The sequence below is a fragment of the Catharus ustulatus genome, chromosome 1, assembly GCF_009819885.2.
Source record: "Catharus ustulatus isolate bCatUst1 chromosome 1, bCatUst1.pri.v2, whole genome shotgun sequence".
NCBI lineage: Eukaryota > Metazoa > Chordata > Aves > Passeriformes > Turdidae > Catharus > Catharus ustulatus.
Window position 1 is genome coordinate 18,055,322 of NC_046221.1, and position 19,097 is coordinate 18,074,418.

A 19,097-nucleotide genomic window follows, 5' to 3' on the forward strand; every position below is an offset into this window, starting at 1 on the left:
CAGGGCTCAAGCTCTTGCCTTGCACAGGTCACTGCTCCCCTGCCTGGCAGTGCCCAGCTCAGCTGGGATGCCACTGCTCATGGGCATGGGGACATCCTCCCCCACCAGGACCCTGCACCGGATTCCCATCTTAGCTAGGCCAGCATAACTGAGCTGGAAGCAATGCAATTGCATTGATGGAGCCAAAATTCCAAAAGGCACTGTGTGTGAAGCAGGACTGCCCATTTGCAGAGGAAATGGCAGGATAACTGCAGCCCAGCACAGCCCACGGCTGACCCCTGCCCTGTGGCAGCTGCCACAAATGCCACCCTCCAGCAGGAATCCTCCTGCCCCTCTGAAAACCCTGTCTCTTCTAAACAAGACTGTGGGCAATCTCCAAGTATCTTCCTGGGATTCATTTATTCACCAGGCTCTCCAAGTCTGTGTAAATTATCATAATTTACTTGAAACGAATTGGAAAAAATAACAAACAAGCAAAACACTTAACCCAATGCTCTAGTTCCAGGACCACATCACTGCATTGTTATACTTCCCCTCAGAAAGCTTCCACCATGTATCACCTCCGAGGACAAACATTCTGGCGAAGGGAGAAAGTTCTCAGCACGCCATCAAAGTTGGAGATTTGTTTTTGCTCACATTATGACTTACACATTTCACAAAATCAACAAACAATTTACGCTATTTCAGATATGGATCTTTTCCATCTCAATGGGACTTAATTCCTTCAAGCTGAAAAAGGAAGCCCAAAAAAACTGGAATAACTACAGTGACATTATAGGAAATATAGCCTGAGGCTGCCAATATCTTTCTGTGCTGTTGTAGGAAAGACTGCATTACTGAGCTACACCAAACGCCATTTCCAGCAAAAACCTTTCCTTCTTCTTTGCTGCCATGAGGAGGATTACATTACACAGCACTGCACTAAGCCCATTTATACAATTCTACTTTTTTAGTCAGGCTATAAAAATAATCAGCTCAACTTCTCATACTAACCATAGAAATATTAATGCAAGGCACTAACTACTCATATGCTGTGAGATTTTCTTCTGTATGCTAAATATGAGAGTAATAAAATTTATGCTTCCCATAAGTTGCAAGAAACTGTTTTAATGCAGAAAGGTAACATCAAAAATAATTACTGTTATAAATATACAGGAAAATACAGTCACACTTTGCATATATCAAGGTTTTATGTGAAAAACTTAACAAAATGCCAGCTGCAGTATGGTTTTCCTTTTTTTTTTTTTCTCAGATGTACAGTGTAAAAATCTTTTTTACTAAAAGAAAGCAGAAAAAAATACTTACAGTAAAAATGTTTAGAAATATAGATAGGTGTTCATTTAATGAAACTATCCACACAATAAAAGGGGGCCAAATGAATCTAAGTCTCCCTAGACAAGCAAAATTCTGTTAAAAATTCTACTGTGGTGTGTAGTTTTTGGAGATATCAGTATTATATAGTGCTTTCCTCCCTCCTGAATCAAAACTACATGAGTTTTCTAATTTTTAAGTATATCACCATGCTACCTTTACCAGTATTATTTTAAAGTCTTCCCTCCCCATCTTTCCAGTGTCTCCTTTCATTAGGAAGAGAAATCAATTTTATTACCAAATCCCTTCCCTGTAGGCACTACATGGCACTGCATTATATGCTTTATTTTCATGAATCAACACATTTTCTTCTAAAAATTAGCCAAGTGCCTTGTCCCACTGTGCTTCACATTTGAAAACTTCCTAAATTTCCACCCCACAGATTCTCAAGATCAGTGTGTAATTATTTTTTTTTTGTGCTAGAGCTATATTTTATGTACAAATCCTCCTATGTGCAAGACAGCAACTATATTTCCTCTCAATTTTCTTCTTTACAGAGTCAGACAAATCAAGGATTTTAATCTCCCTCATAAAACAGTCTCTCCCTTTCCCAAGGCATTTTAGAAACCTGCCTAGGTTCCTAAAACAGTTTGAATTTACTTTTCTTAAGTATATATGGTCACACTGGCACAGATTTTTTTGTGTTACACTTCACACATGCCTTATACCAAGCATCACTAAGGCTTCCTTGCATGGGAAACATACTGCCAGATGATCCATGCTAAAATCAAATCTGCCCACTTTCCACTAAAGTCTCATTTTGATGCCTCAATTATCTTGTGATTAGCACTCCCATGCCTGTCCAGCCTCTCCCTGGTATGAGCTCCCAAGTGCACAACCCTTCACTTCTGTCATCCCCCTTGCACTATTTTCCAACCCGTGTGCTCATTCCATTTCTTCTAAATGAAACTCCAGTCTTCAGCATAATGTCTCTGGTAACTTGTGTCATCATGACTTTTTTTCCCAGTATTACTGCTTTCATGGTACGATCAGTAAAGGAAACATTTCCTAGCACTGATCCCATAGTCAGTCCTTGGGAAATCCTTTGGTGACCTCCAAACCATCCTCCAGCTCCAATTCTCCTTCTAGTCAATTTTTTCATTCTCTTTTACCTTCTACAACTCATTCATAACTCCTATGTTAGCAAATCTCTATGCAGCAGATGACAAATACAGTATTCTACTGAACCCCATGTGGATATATCATTACTTCTTTTGTTTAGAGAATTAGCTTGGCTGTTTTTTCAACTAAAGGTATCAGCTTAGTCAGGCATGACCTCCTTATGGAGGTGCTACATTGTATCTTAACTTACTTACCATGTTTTGTGTCATTTCCTTATTCCTTCCTAAACTCTTTCTCATTTTTTTGTAGAAGATTTTACATTCTATTGAGATTACTAATGGAGTAATTTTTTTTCCAATTTAAGTACTATTTTTCCTTTATTTCCCCAGGTAATAGCAACTGATGTGATATATTTATTAAAAGTACTTGCTTTTGGAATTGAAATATTATGCAAGTTCTTGGAAGTGGATGATATGGTCTCTTCTGATTGAAACAATTACATAATTTAAGTTTTGCTTCCCCCTGGAGGTAAAAATTTCCATTTCTGCATAATCATTCCTATTAGATGCCCTGCATTTGTTCTGGGTTCAATAGAATCATTAAAATATGAGGAGTGCTACCTATTACATCTAAAACCCATCCATCTATATTACCACTAATGTCAAAATTCTAATTTTTTTCCTGACTGCATTCCCATTCTTCTTTACTTTTTGCAATTTTTATTTTTAGAAAAAATAGTTGAATCTTTGTTAAATAGCTTCTTAGACATTTACAATTCATTCTCATGTTTTCTGATTTTTGTAGCACAGTTCTCTGTAAAAGCCAATCCTCTTTCCATTACTTTCAGACTCCTTGCTTATGCTTAATACTATTTTTAGGATGATTATACAATGAAACATGGGGATCTGTTTTACAATGTATCTCAATTATATATTTTTATTATTTCTAGCAGTTCTTTTTAAGTTTGGGCTAAGGATGACATTCATGCCTGCCTTATATAGTAGTGCCTGCACTTTTTATTCCAGATTAATTAACTGCTGACTGCAACTTCTGAAATATTTGTCTGCTGGAAACCTTACAGACCTATGCTGGTTTCTGAGTCATTCTCTCCCTGTCCTTATTCCCATCCACCTTTGGATGACTATGACACTACCTCAGCAAGGCTTTTATCTTAGTTTTTCTTCCTTTTTTTTCTCTTTATTTATGGAGGTTCTATTTTCATCCCTTCTTCCCTTTCTCAAAGCTTTATGTCCTGAACATGTGCAGACACCCAACTGATTCTACTTGCCAATACAAGCCTTCCTGGACACATTGCCATTTTTTGGCTAACACTTCATTTCCCTTTGGCATAGATAGCTTCCCTGCACCTGCCTAGATCCTTAACATTGATGCAACAACAATTCCACAATTCACACTGACCTCACCCAACTCTCTGCCAGACGAGATGGGAGTCTTTTCATATCTGAATCTTCATGCCAAAGTTTTTACCAACAATGGAACTAGCTTTTCCTTGCTGGCTATCACCTCATAATATTGTTCCTTTATCCACTTTGTAGTCTCATTTGTCCAATTTTAATTTCTCTGTGCCTTCAAGGCTTGTAAGGGCATCACATGGGTCTCTTGCACTTTCTCCTGTGTCCCATTTCATCAATTTAAAACTATCCTCATCAATCCCACAAAATGAGGAGGCTGCATATTGTCCACCCCTGACAATGACCTTATTTTGCTTCTGACATATAATAAACTGCCTGAAACTTTCTTGCTTTCAAGTCTTCTCTAGGGATGATTTACTGAACAGATCTATCAGAGATCATCTCAGCTCTCACCTGTCATTCTCCATTTTTTATGGTCCTTGTTGATCCACTCCAACAGGAGTATCACAGTCATTTTACATGCAAAATAGCATTTGTCAGAACTTTTCCCATTCTTCTCCTGTTTCTTTTCAGGTTCATGTATCTCATGCCCTTACAAGCAGCAAACCCTTTACTCTCCAGCTCCCCTTTTGTGTCCCCATCTGGTCTCTGCAGGTAATCAATAATGATCACAATCTAAACTCAACAAATGCTTTAATTTTTATTAGAGGCCCATCTGACATGCAGGAACTCACTTGGATGCCTGTGCTCACAGTTTTTTTTTAATTTCCTTTTGTAATTTAATGCACCTAAAATGCTGACAACACGAGAGAACAACACTGAATAATTTTAAAGCAATGGTCTAGTAATATACAGAACATACTATTTTAATGCATTAACAATACCATCAGACAGATGCACAGCCCAGCCAAAAATTCTTAACCTCTTTACTTCTCTCATTTTAGTGTCTCTGAGTCCAATTACAGTCATCTATCAGTACTGCTGTAAAGCAACCCAGATCTCAAACTACCCTTTCAATGCAGTCTAGACTTTACCAGATGGAATGAGCAGTATGATCCCAAAGCTTTCTCCTATCTCTTGTTTCCCCAATAATTTATAATGAGGAGACTTTCATGAAACCAGAAGTGCTGTCTTTAGATGCATTATGTTCAATTGTCCAGATACAACATTTATAAGGCGTCTTGTACCATACTGAAAATACCAGAACTTCACCATAGCAGGGGGGAACATGCTCCTTCCAGATATCCATTTGTTTTAAAGTCAGCATTAAAACATTCACTAAAGTGTATTCAGGGAGACTGAATACCCATTTTATTTAGCAGAAGCAGTTTTTAAAAGATGAAAAGAACATTCTCCAGGATGTCTCACAGGATGCAATTCCTTTAACAAATGGCACGTCTGGACTTAATAAGTGGACACATTTCTCTATAAACTGCAGAAACAGTTACAAAGGCTTTCTTTGGAGTCAAATGTGTTGGAAAGAAAGTGGAAGAAATAACAGAACCTTTTAAAGAAAATGCTTACATTACTATGTTAAGATGGAGTCTTTCATAAGATACAAGCATCCTGTTAGATTAACCTAGCTACAAATTTTAAACCTGATGTTAGAGACAGTAAATACCCACTAAGCCAGAGCATATTATATTATTGTGACACTTTGAGCACACTGATATGTTGCTGTTCAATGTTATTTACTATCATTCCGTCCACACCTGCTCAGCAGCCACATCCAATAAAGCATTAGTGTCCTCATCATAGCTCAGCCTTGCAGCTCATCAGGTCCTCACATGAGGCTGTGGCAAGTTGGTCAGGCTGCAGATAGAACTCCCTGCTGCCCACAGGACACAGAGACACATCCTTGCATCCCTTGGCTGCTGAAATGGGAGTATGCAGCCCATCAGAAGGTACCTGGCTGAGGAAATGTGCTCTCCAGCCTCTAACCTGTCCAGAGGGTTGCAACAGGGCTAATTGCAAACAGCAACAGGGTGCTCAGGCTCCCTGCCAATGACAGATGAACGGTGCCCCAGCTCCTACAGATAGATGAAGGTGAGAGCAAAACCAGACAGATAAATAAGGAATTGCATTACTCTTACTGTGCAAGAATTTTCTTAAGGCTAGGAGGGACCATAAATCTTGTTTGCTATCAAAGCCTAAGCACTCTGTAGCCTGTATATTGAGTGAATGGATGAGTGACCAGTTAAATCTACTAGTGCAAGTGACTCTCCTTCCCCTCCTCACAGCTGGTTGTCTCACATATCAAGACACATCAAAAAACTGATGAACATATCTATGACTACTCAGTAGAACTGTGAATACACAACACTTTGTTTTAGAAAAGTCCTGTGATAATTAAAAATATTTATGACAATGTTTAGTACCAATGCAGATAGGGTGCAATTCACACTGATTGCATCATCCAAACCCACTATCTTCTTTGGTTCTTTGGGGGTTTTTGCTCTGTTGGAAGTTCAGAAGAGCTCTGACAGTTTTACAGCACTTCCTTTCTGAAAAAGTGTATAAATATGTTGTGTAGCTATCAAGGGACTTAAAAATGCTGCTGATTTTACAAGGCTTATCTGTGCAAAGATCACATAACATAAGTGGTAGGGGTGCTTGCTTTCTTTACCTCAAGTCCATATAAGACCTGTTTCAGGGAACTAACAAAGTAAAATAGAAAAGCACAGAGCTCACACATACTTCTTTCAATCCTTGGAAGTATCTAATCACAAAATTAAAGCTGAAGTACTTGGAACTTGCTTTGAAGTTACTGAATGTATTCTTTTGAAAATCACTGAAGACTAAAAAGGTACTTATATCAATTTCTGTACAAGTAATTTTATGGTAATTTAAAAGAGATCTTATACAGTATTTTTATCATCCTCAATACAAGGGTTATCAGATGTTTATTCTGTTTTTCCATTGAAAATATCAGTAATGTCTACATGTATATCACCGTTCATTTTAAAAATTCAGAATCCTTTACAAAGGTTTCAAGTATTTTAACCATATATCATCATGGTGAAAAGAAGACAGAGATTTTGCCACCAATTGTGACTTGTTCAGAATTCAGCTTTGAAAGAAGCTTCTGACACCCAGCTCATCCCCTTCCTTTACAGCTCCTTTAATCCACCAAGCAATCCTTGCCCCAAAAGGCACCCTGTGGCACAACTGAGGTAAGGGAGTCCTGGCTGTTCCAGCCATAGACAAAGGTTGTGTCTGTATTCCCCCTTACCAAAACACAGATTTTTTAAACAAATCTTTTGTTCAGGGATCCTCATTCCTGGCAATGAGCAGATTGCCATTCCATACTGACACTGCCCACAGGTCAGGCAGTGGCCACTTCATCACGTCTTGATGGTAGCTAAGCAAACACACCTACAAAATGGTTCAAACTGCAAGTGGACTTATACCTGCTCTTAATGACCTCCAAGCAAACATACAGATGAAAATCATAAACAAATTTACTTAGAATCTTTTTAGAGGGTTAAGAAACTCTTTAGAAATAGTGCTGTCACAATCTACAGGATTTTCATCTCATATGTTACTTTTTTAATGATGCGAGAATATCTAGTACCATCAGCTGGCTGCATTTCCTTACTGCTGCAGAATACAATGTGCCTCCTGGAGAGATAAGGACACTTGGGTAAATTCCTCTCATATCTCTCCAGAACAGTCTCTGACAAACTACTGAATGCCTGGGCTCATCGGCCACACATCCTATCAGCACCATTTTAAAATGGTCAGTAAATATTGGATTTGGCTTTCAAACATGTAACATGACAAGACTTCTGCTTGAGAGATGACATTTTATCAGAATTATTATATGAAATAAATAGATATGTGTTCTGTAGGATATAAAGATATGAGCTGTTGCATGCCATTGAGCAGCACAGAACAGCTCCAACTGTCAGCAATGTCAATGTACTGATAAGCATTACAGGACTTTTTGAGGAAGATAAAACCAACTGGTTTTAGGACTATGAGCTTGAACCTGCTGTGATGAAGAGTGAAAATTAAGGCTGCACCTGCTATTTTCTACCAATGTTTTCACATAGGGCTTGGAAAAATCTCTGTCATGTCATATGGAATAAGGTTTGTGCTTATGGACAGAATAGAAACTAAAGAAAAAAACCAGCGCTTTTAGCTGTAACTTGTCACTTAAAATTTAACTTCTGTGTTGCTATTGAGAGGAAAACACAGAAATCATTATTAAACTGGCACTGTAGTTCACCTCTGTGGATCTTTATGGGTCAGCTGTGATGGAGCAATATTCTGTACCCTGCACTAGGGAAACAGCCTAGAGCCTCACACATTTTTCTCCTAAGACTTTTGGCTTTGCACTGGTGGAAATTTCCTTCTTTTGACAAAACATGATTTTCTGCATTTTTGGTGATTAGCTGACTAAAAAAGAAATTAAAAGGCAGTCCATTTTTGACTTGAAAAATTACAGTTTTCATTCAAGGCTGAACAGGAATTACTAAATACAGAAGATGACTACAGGCCACCATTTATATCTCTGGATGCATAGTTTAGATTTAGCACATGAGTAAAAGGAGAGATCAAGGCTATTGCCACTGGTATTCAGTCCTTGAAACAGGAGGGTATTGCTACTTGAAACTCCTAGGTGATTTCAGGGAGTAGCTCCATGGCATCCAGGATGAGACAGCAGCTCCTAACAACCCCAGAACAAGCAACAACATCAGCATTAAAGTTAGGGGAGGTCATGTCAGTAGGCACCCAAGGGGATTTAGGAGCACCACTGAAATCTTTAATTCACACTTCGTTAAAATAACTTGCCAGTCAAGCAGGAAGGAATTGTTTTGTCTGTTCCAAACCACCCAGCTAACAAGCAGCAGCTGCCCTGATGCTGTGTATCACTATTCCCTAATTTAACCAGTTGTGAAGACAAGCACTGCAGTGGGTTATTACACTTACAATACATTACAACAAGCTATTATACATTACAACGAGTCTCTTGAACTCCATCATAATTTTCTAGCAAAGGCTAGTTTGTAGGAATATGGAAAGCAAATAAACAAAAGATTACGTAAGTTTAGCTTCTCTTTGCTACGCTTTTTTAAAATATATTAGGACACACTGGCATCTGAACAAAAGTATCTTTCATGGGGAAATACTGTATGGTTGATCAGCCTCTTAACTCCCTTAAAAATACAGAATTGGCACAAGTATTGTTTGCACCTCTATTTATATGCAGTGATACACATCAGCTTGATGATATATTAGAAAAAAGCAACAAACCAAACAGTGTACTATAAACCAATGCTTTGTCATCAGCAAGTAAGTTCTAGTTACCCTTTTTTTCTTACTTAAAACTATCTCCTGAGCAGCTAATCCCAGTCTGGTATTTAGTCAGCAATAACTACCAGCACTGTCTCCCAGACCTCCTCTGGGAGCTGCAGGGGGAGGACTCGTGTGGAGATACACACGTGCACTTGCACAAGCATTACAAAGGATGCTCTGGTGCCAGAACATATTTAAATCATCATGTACTTAAATAAAGTACAATTTAAACCATTTGCTTGATCCTGAAGGACTTCTGAGGTTGGGTAGAGATAGCTTTTTATGTTGTTAGTCTGACTGGCCAAAAGCAGCAGCTCTGCCCCACACCAAGGCTCTTGCCCAGCCATGGAGCACACAAACCACTGCAGAGTAAAGCCTGTGAGCTACAGAGCTCTGCAAAGGAAGAGGTGAGTTTGTTCCAAAAGGTCAAGACAGCATTCAAAGCGATACTTCACTTATTCACGCATGAAGAATAGGAAACATAATTACCTGAACTGCATTCAGATGGTAATATGAGAGGTAATTCAGCACAAAGATAAACTGAATCCTGTAAGTGCATGCATTATATAACAATGGGTAACACAGAAAGGTGGTGGATGAGCCTCAGATAATGACAAACAGTGTGCACAGGCTCAGTAGGAAAAGCACACTGTACAGTGAGATGTGCAGGCTGGAAAATGCCCAAGTGTAACATGTGAGTTTGCATGGCTAGTGCATGAACTGAGTGCATGATTTTAATGTTGCCTGGAATGTGCTGCATGTGAATAAGGTCATTTATCATGCATTCAAGGCTTCATTGAGAAAACTGTACCACAAAATGATAACTTACAGGTCAGCAAAAAATGTATTTATGGGAAGCTAGACTTTGGAGTCAAACTACAGGATTAATTTTAACCCCTTTTAGGTGCTATTTGATCACCTCACTGGTGATATGCTTAGTATTTAGCCCCTGCTCTAATGAAGTTGATATTTGGGAGAGAAGGAGGTTGGAATCTCCTGGCTCTGGCAACCACACAAATAAGGGAGAGAGGGACCATCTTCAGATAGGCAGGACATCCTTGTCAGAAGAGAAATCTGCAGTCTCAAAAGGAGGTGATGCACCTTCCACATGATAGCCAAGATGCATCCAGGCAGCACAGCTGTCTGTGAAGCCTGCCTGTTAGCCAGGCAGAGCCTGCACCTCACACAGCAGGGTTGCACTCACACCTTCTCTGCCTAAACCTCTTTTCCCATGTCTTCTAACAAGAGATGCTTAGAAAGTTTAATTTCAAAAGATTAATGAAGTTTATTTATGCCATATCCAGATCCTGGAGATGAATCTGCGAACTGGAAGATAGAAGGCTGAGGAGAGGTCCCCAAAGTTTTCACTGCTCAGGAAGTTACTCATGCAGAAGCTGCAGCAAGGGCCTTAGCATGTTCACAAACTCAAATTATGAGGCTCAAGATATGTTTTATTTAGGCCAGGATACAACCTCAACCAATGCCAACAGGAGATGGCCATCATAAAACTTATTTCCCAGTAACAGTACAACTTTGCCTGTTCTTAGAAGCCTGGATACTAATACCCTGAATATGCTCAGCCAGCTAGCTGTGCATTCCAGATGTTTTGATTTTTCATGTATTTGCAGCATTGCCTCATTTTTCTTAAGCAGAATAACTGGTTCATGACTGGGACTTGAATGTTTCCCCTTTTCTTAAAATGAACAGCAGGCCTGGGTGACATTTATACTTGTTGTATAAATGCCTTAGTAGTCAGAAGAAGGGCAAAGAAAAGATGGATCCATTACTCAATGGGTAAAGACAGTTTTTAACAAATAGTGTAGGAAAAGCAGAATTTTGAATGCCTTTCTCATATCAGACTACAAGAAGAGGGTCAGCTGTAGCCATGTGTCTTCCATAATTAATCCCAGAAGGAAAACCTAAAAATGAAAGGAGTGAAACCAGACAGTGCTGGGATCTTACAAATCTCATCCTGGGGCACTACAAGAACTAACAGATGAAAATTTCTGTGTTCTTAATATTTACCTGAATTCACTCAGGATGGGTAAAATACCAGAAGATTTGGAAAGAGCTGATGTTGTATCTACACTTAGAATACTAGAAAGGATTCAGGAATTAAGATCAGACTGATTGTCTTTCTGGGTCATGGGGAAACCCCCAATGCCCAAAGTTAAAAGATGTTTAACTGCAAAAATGGCTCTAGGAGTTAATCAGAAGCTTAAAACATTACCATACCATTGCGCAAAAAAAATGTATTTGCACTAGGATTTATAAACATTTATCCACAATAATTGTAACATAATCCTTCCACTGCACTCAGTGTTGGAGCACTGTGTCCAGCTTTGAGAATCCCATTTCAGAGGATGATGTGAGCTAACCAAAAATTAAAGGAAGTTCATCACTTAATTAACAGACAAGAATAACAACAGAGACAGGAGTTGAATTTCAGCCTAGAAGGACACTACAGTCCATCCACCAAAAAAGAAAAGATACACAAGCTTATCAAGTACCTGTTAAAATCATGAGCAATGCTCTTTCTTTTCACCATATTTCAGTGATGTTCTTTCTACTTTCAGTCAAAAACCACTTAAATGTAGAACAACTCCTGTTTTGACATCATACAAATAAATTAACACAGAACTCACAAGTAACTTTTTAACCTACTAGAGTATCCACAACATTAAATAAATGGATAAATCTGAAAGTTATGCTTTCAATTCAAAACACTAGCTCTTGTTTGGATAAAAGGGTGCACTCAAAAACTATATATCCTATATTAATAGGGTAAATTCTGGATAGAAAAAAAACCCTTTCTGTTTCACAGAAACAGCCAGGTTTGAGAGGATTTTGACAGTAGGACTGATATTTCTGAGCCTTCTCATTCAAATTTTGCTATATTACTCTAGATTTGCATGGTACTGCTTGACTGACATGTACTGAAATCTCTAATACTGAAATACTATGGTTCCAATGAAATTATGCCACTTAGGTGACATTCTCACACTGCTACAAATTTTGTATATACATGAAAATTATATACTCTGCATAAAAGATATACTTATATCCTAAAGATGTGGAAATTATGTTGATATGTTGCTTTATGGAGCAAAAATCCAGTGAGGAACATTTAAACACCTACAATCTGCGCCATCTATTTATTTCCTTAATTTTATCTAAACTTCAAAACCTCTGACAGATTTCAGTAAGCCATAATTAAAGGAAAAATGAACCTTCAAAAATTATACTTAATTTCCCCCAAATTGTAACCTCTCCAAAATTCCCTTATCTATATGGTTTAAGTTTTTTTAGAGCTGTGGAAAGAATTGGTGAAGTTTTTGCTCATCCCTCATGCTCTTATAGTAAAACAAACAGAAGGTCCTGAGCTTCCCAAGGGGATTTATAGAGCTCTCCTTTTCCTGCCAGGTCCCAGAGGAAGAACTTTTAAAGTGGATGTACTTTCTGCAATTGAAAAATAGTTCTGTAAGTAAGGCAACTGTAACTTGTTTTCTAAAGCAGCTTTTTCTTTTATTATTTTTTGTTTGGGATTGACTACTGACTTGGTAAACTGATTTATACTTAGGCTGCAGTATACATTCAATTTCAAAACATTTCCATCAGAATTCATGCAATCTCATCCACACTCTGAATTTTCTCTTCTAGTGAATTATGGGAGCTGTGAGCTCCAGCCCAGGCTTGTCCCTTGGGTATGGCTTTTATGAGGTGTCACCCACATGTGAACTCTCTGATGTGCAAGAGGAGCTGAGCACACACTGCAGCTCTTCCCTGAGCACAATATCAATCAGGTCTTCCTCCTCCACCCAGCCAGCAATTTTCCACAGTATTATAGAATAATATAAACGTGTACTATTTGACAGGTACAGAACAGAGTACCCCACACAGCTCAGTGTATACAGTATATCACAGAAATGCAGGATTTTTGAGAGCCTTACCTCTCCATCATAATTGCACAAATTCAGATAAAGGGTAAAAAGGTTACCAATGAAAGAAAGCCTGCCAGGTATTTTTGACAAGACCAATTTTTGGAGGAAATCATGCTTAAAAAAATAGCTAAATTATACTTTATGCTTCGGTCTGAGTCATGATCTCACCGCAAATAAGAAGAGAAGCAGGTCAATTATTCTTTACCTAAACAAATGTCCAGACATTCAGTTTTCAATAGCCATAACTCCAGTTAATATCCTGCATAATCTTAACTGGAAGGAGGCATGTTCAACTGCCCTATTCATCCTCCAGGTGAAGTCATCCTTCAGCAGCTATGGAAATAAATGCTCATGTAGGCAATTGAAAGAATGTCTACTGTTTCATACCTGGTCTCTGTTTCCACACTGCAAATAAAAATTTCAAGTCTTATCTTAGTAATGCTGTTTTCCAGCTTGAAATTTTAATCTAGATTTATTTTCTAATCTAATGGCCATGTTATTTCTCTATTTCTAATATTAATATACTAAAATGAAATAAGATAGTCCCTATATGTTACCAAAGCTATGTCTGAAGCTCAAAATTTTGAACCATTAACTGTATTACAGTGCACATCTGATACCAACCCTAGTTTCACTACGGTTTTTCAGACTACTCTAACAGACAGTAAAAACTCTGATTTTTCCTTTTTTTTTAGATCACAGAAAAAAAAGCTGCATTTCAAATTGAAAAAAAAAGAAGAAAGCCAGCATTAAATTTGTGAGATGATGAACATTTGTACATACAAGTACTGTATGTACAAGATCTGTGCTCTCTGCCCTCATGGATCTAAAACAGTTGCAAAAGAAATAAAAATACCATAGGCTACATACTAACATTCTTTGCTTTCTATTCTTTTAATAATGAACTTCCTTGGATGGTAAACCCCTAGTCTTACATGTGTTCTGTATTTGTAGGTACATCACTGTCAGGAAATGCTGTGAAATAGAAGTCCCTGACAAATAAAGTTCTTGGCCTTAAACATTCCACAGATATTACTTGAATGTCAGACAAAACAATTCCCAAACTTCAGCAATTATTCTACATCTATTTAAAAACCATAATGTTCTTGGAGATAATTAGTAATACACATATGGGTTATATGGTCATTGGAGTTTGTCATAAAAACAAAATAGGAAAAATGTCATTAATTCCACTTTCTATGGTGCTATTATTGCTAGCTTTGCATGAAGAGACCACAGTTATGAATCCCACTATATCCCCAAAGTCCTTTGGCCCCCTTCTAATAACTAGGGATAGAACAAACAGGTTTGGTCTAGCTTTGGATCCAACTGAATATGAGATACCAAAAGGTTTAGTCTAAAAGTATTGGCCTTGCATTCCAATCACCGTGAATTGCAACGTAAAGGGCAGAGGAGAAACCAGGGAGGAAACTCTAACAGAGAAAAATAGAGTGAAAAATAAAGCAAAGTAAAGCAATGTGAAGCCAAATAATAAAGCAAATATCAAAACTCAATAAAAGGGCACAGAGAAAGGAAATTGAAAAGACAAACATTAGTATATTCTCTGCTTTTCTTGGAGGAAAGTGTGAGTAACAGAAATTCATAAAGTTCTCCAATCAGTAATACATCCCAGAGGTGAAAAAATTCTATTTTAATTGATTCAGTCCTGAAAGTGAAAATTAAAAAAGAAAGGTTACCTATCTCCATTTTTTATTTAAACCAGCAAATCCTTAAATGATGTGGAGTTTGCAAAGAAAGTCCCTCACCAGGTGGGAAATGCCAAAACTCAGGCTCTGCAACCCTGTTTCCCAATCCACATGCATTGTATTACAGACTTTCCTTATCCTCAGCTCCACCCCATCCCTCATATAGCCATTGCCTTGTTCTTCTCACAAAATGAACAGGACTCATTTCATATGCATGGAAGCAAATGATTAATCTTAGCTATTCTGGATGTGCACTGAGCATTCACGTCCTGCACACTTGTCAGCTCCTGGTCTGAAGACCAAGCAACAAATGTTGTAGCCTGGGTCTAAGTATTCCTCATTATAAAGTAAGAATTTTATCTTACTCCTTCCTTTCTTTTTTAGCAAGATGAACCTGGCATCCAGAGAAATTATGGTAAAAGTTGTCCATTAAATTCAGATGAAGAGTAATAGTTAAGAACAAGATGACCTTCTTGAGTCCTTTACATTAGACAGTACTTCATGCCATAAAATTGCAGGTGGCACTGACTTCAGTTACTGCTCTGTGGCTTCAGCTCTGCAAATCAGAACCTCTGGTCTCAGATGTACACATCCAGCAATTAAACCAAAAAACAAATCCATACAGCCAGCATTCCCTTGTGCAAGTTGAATCAGTACGTCTGTCTCTGCCACACAGACCTCAGTGGCAGAGGCAGGGAGATCCACTCTGACCTTTAATGGCTTTACCTACGAGGACTACTTCTGTCTGCCTCAAGCTGCCCCCTGCTAATAGAACCAAATTTTTCAGTTAAACACAACTCATCTTGCACAACACGGGGCAAGAATTATGTAGAAACACCCCCCCCAACATGTAATTAAAATGAGTCATCATGCTTTACAGTCCCATTAAAGTTATAACCACAATTTTGTATTTCCTATCTGTTATGCACTGAGCTTTGCTGGATTGCTGTCTGTTAGCACCACTCATGCATGTTATCTGCTCGGTATTCATTTAAACTTTCAGAGAAACCAGAAATAGTGTCATGTTGCCCATGTAAAGTTCAACAGTAGAAACTGATCCAGACAATCCAACTTGATCTCCTGTGCCCAGACCAGGATTTTAAGGCATAGCACACACACACAACCATGGGGTTTCACTGGAATTACACAAGGAAGAATTAAATTTGGCCAAACTCCTCTTCCACGTCAGCTTGTTTAGGACCCCACTGCCCACCTAACAGAGCCCCCTGCTCCCACTTCTCCATTCCAGCCCCTTTGCCCCTAAAAGCCATTCCTCCTTCACCATTATTATTCTCCTCCAAGCCCCAGTCCTCTTCCCACAGGAGCTTTCTGTCTTCCCTCACTATGCCTCCTACTTTAGCCATCTCATTCAGCCTATACCTGCTCTCTGCCACCTCTTCCACATTTCCTCTTTACCACTTCCAGACCACATAAACACCCTTGGCTGCTGCTCATGCTCCCTTGAATTACTCGGCCTTGCCCCGGGTCCCTGCCTTGTGGCTTCTATACCCTTCACTGTTTCTTTTGGGTTCTGCCATATCTACTGTCCCTTCACCACCCAGGTCTGTACCGCTTCTCACAAAACATCTTTCAAATCATTGTGGCCAATGCTTGGAGTTTGTTTGGGCTCATCCAGCCAGTCCCATTTCCAGGGAAAAAAACCAAACACTCTGCATTTCCGTCACCTTTATAGTATGCTGCCTTCAGAAGTATAAATATTTGTTCTTCAATATCTCTTACAAAAACAACTCATGGTAACATCTTGCCTAAACTAAAACAACCATCCCAGTGCAGAAAAACAGTGCTTAACAGGGTTTAATTCATGCTCAAGAAGACAGTAAGTGTAAGCTACAAATACTAAAAGCACATGCCATGTTGCAGCACTACTGATATACACTAGATTTCCCTTTAGAGAAATTTCACCTAAAACTCTAAGCAGTGAGTACAACCCTTGCTTGAAGTTGTAATGCATTGCACAGCCCAACAAGATTTTGATAAAGTGGTTCAAGTGATAAAGGAACTGAGAGTGCCATAAAAATCACATCCCTTAAAAGGACACACTTTCTGTTCTGTTGATTCCGCATGATTTCCTTTTCTCAATGCACCAAATAAAAGAGAGAACACAAAGGGAATAAATTGCTGTTTAAAAAACTTTAGCTTGGTGAAAAACATACTGTTACAGGATTTTCTATGAAAGTTTTCAAATTTTAGAAACTTGACTGGGAAACAATTTACTATAAAATCAATAAATATTGGTTATCAGGGCATGAAGAATTGTACATTTGAGTTTTTTGTAATAAAGGTTTTACTTTCTTGCAATACATCTCAAGATCAAAAATGAGTTTCCACATTACATCCCTAAATAAGCAAGAGGTTCTGTGAGTGAGACCAGTAATTTAAGCCCTCCCACTTACACTGTGACATCCCACCTCCAGCCTTTCTATTTGCTCTCTTCTGCCATTAATAAAGTGCTTCAAACCCAGTTTCCTTTGTAGAAACAAACAGATCATCCATCTCCCTGAGTAAGGCTAGGTGTCATCACTTTTCCCTTCTTTGTGAAATAATAAAAGTCATATTGCAGGGGAAAAAAAATTCTTTTAAACCTTATTCAGGTGGGAATAAAACTATGACCTTGGATGCCATGTGTGTGAAATGAAAGTATAGTTTCAAGTTACAAAGGTCTGTAATCTACACTTCTTTTTCCTGTGGATTTAGGATAGAGGGACAGCAATTTCTATTCTGTACTGAAGGGATTCTACTTCATGTTCATATTTAAATACAAACTCCATAAAGAGTACAATTAAAATACTACTACTTTTATTTCCTGATAGACTGCAATTTACCCTCACTATACAACGTGCAGATTAAATGGCAACTTATAAATGCAGTTCTAAGGAGTACTGTCACAAAAACTAAGTTAAAATGAGGCAGTGTTCCTGCAGCCCATTGCTCAACAGATCAGTGAAAATAGATTGTAATCTTATATTATCCTCCACATTTGTTTGCATTCTGAAAGCATTTAAGCCTTTCCAAATACACTTGATCTGTTTAGTTTTTATACACAAAATAGTTGCAGCTGCCTTGTTAGGACCCACAAAGAAGAGTTTTACTTGCAGGGTTGAAAGATTCTGTGCCTGCAATGATGCATATTTTCTCTTTATTCTTCTCTATTTAATTTTTCTCATACTTGCTAATAATTTCAAACATGATTTCAAATAAAGCTTCACAATACAGTGGCACATTTAGACTGTAAAAGATTGTGATTTACCACTTTGACAGCTCAACATTTTTAGCTTGTATACAGCACCCAGCCAAAATTGAACAACAAAAATATTGTGAGCCCTTTTATTTTCAAAACAAATGCTTTATGTACGAGAATCTGTTTTTTAGAAACAACACACACACACATACACACATATATCCCCTATTATACAATAATTGATGTTTGGAGTTTATTAAAAGCACAATGATTGCAAATGCATTTGATTATATTTCTTTTGCAGCATAAAATAACCAGTTACCTTTCAGGAAAGGAGCCTTCCGTGGCACAAGCCTTTCTGTGTTTTCCACCTGCTCTTGCTGATGCTGTTTAACCAGGTTTCCTTCGCTGCCAGCTCTCAAAATCTTTTCACCTAGCCTAATTTTTCGTGATCTGCTGTTAAAGTCTTCTTTCCTAGACAAAGGCGATCTAGGAGCTGTGTTAGCCGACACAGGTCGAGCCAAGCGAGAGGGTTTGGACATCCTGCCTGTGCAGGAATGTACCTGCTCCAAAAGCAATTTCTAAAAAAAAATCCTTCGCAGCTCACTTTGCAGCACAGAGGCTGGGGAGTTGGTGTGTGCAGCGCAGCTGGATGTGGAGTGCTGTGCTGCCAGCCTGATCAGTTTTAAACACCCAGCGTTGGGTGGTCACGCAGTTTCCCAGACCTGTGGAATGCAAATGTGTGCTGGGGTAAAAACAGATGACTCTGTCCCAGTGCTGAGTCCCAGCCACACTGTGGGGAGCAGAAGCTCTTCCAGGGGCTGTCTGGAGCTCCCGGTGTGCACTGACGAGCACCCTGGCATGAGGGGAATGAATGCTCCACCTACACAGGTACAACGTGAGAAACCACCCAGGAGTGGGGAAACCTCTGCACCTGGGACCCTCCTGCATTCCTCTCCCACCCCTCTCTCTCTCAAACACTTTCTTGTTTCAGCAGAATTCCTCACAGTGTGCCAAAACCACACTGCTTCAGTGCTATATGGTAAATGCCTGATGTCAAGAACACATTTGTCTTTGAGTTAAGTGCAGTGCAAGCTCAAATTGGATTAAACGATGCATATTCTCCTAGCACTGTTTAACTCAC

At 38.7% G+C, this 19,097-nt stretch overlaps 1 protein-coding gene across 1 annotated transcript in view; it reads right to left on the bottom strand.

Moving 5' to 3' along the window:
• Positions 1–18,751, bottom strand: part of KIAA1217 (KIAA1217 ortholog) — a 234,233-nt gene extending 215,482 nt beyond the window's left edge. The window contains exon 1 of the mRNA XM_042779128.1: positions 18,276–18,751. Coding sequence (XP_042635062.1) covers positions 18,276–18,495 — 220 coding nt within the window. The 5' untranslated portion in view covers positions 18,496–18,751. The remainder of the gene's footprint in view (positions 1–18,275) is intronic.
• Between the last annotated feature and the right edge of the window lie 346 nt (positions 18,752–19,097).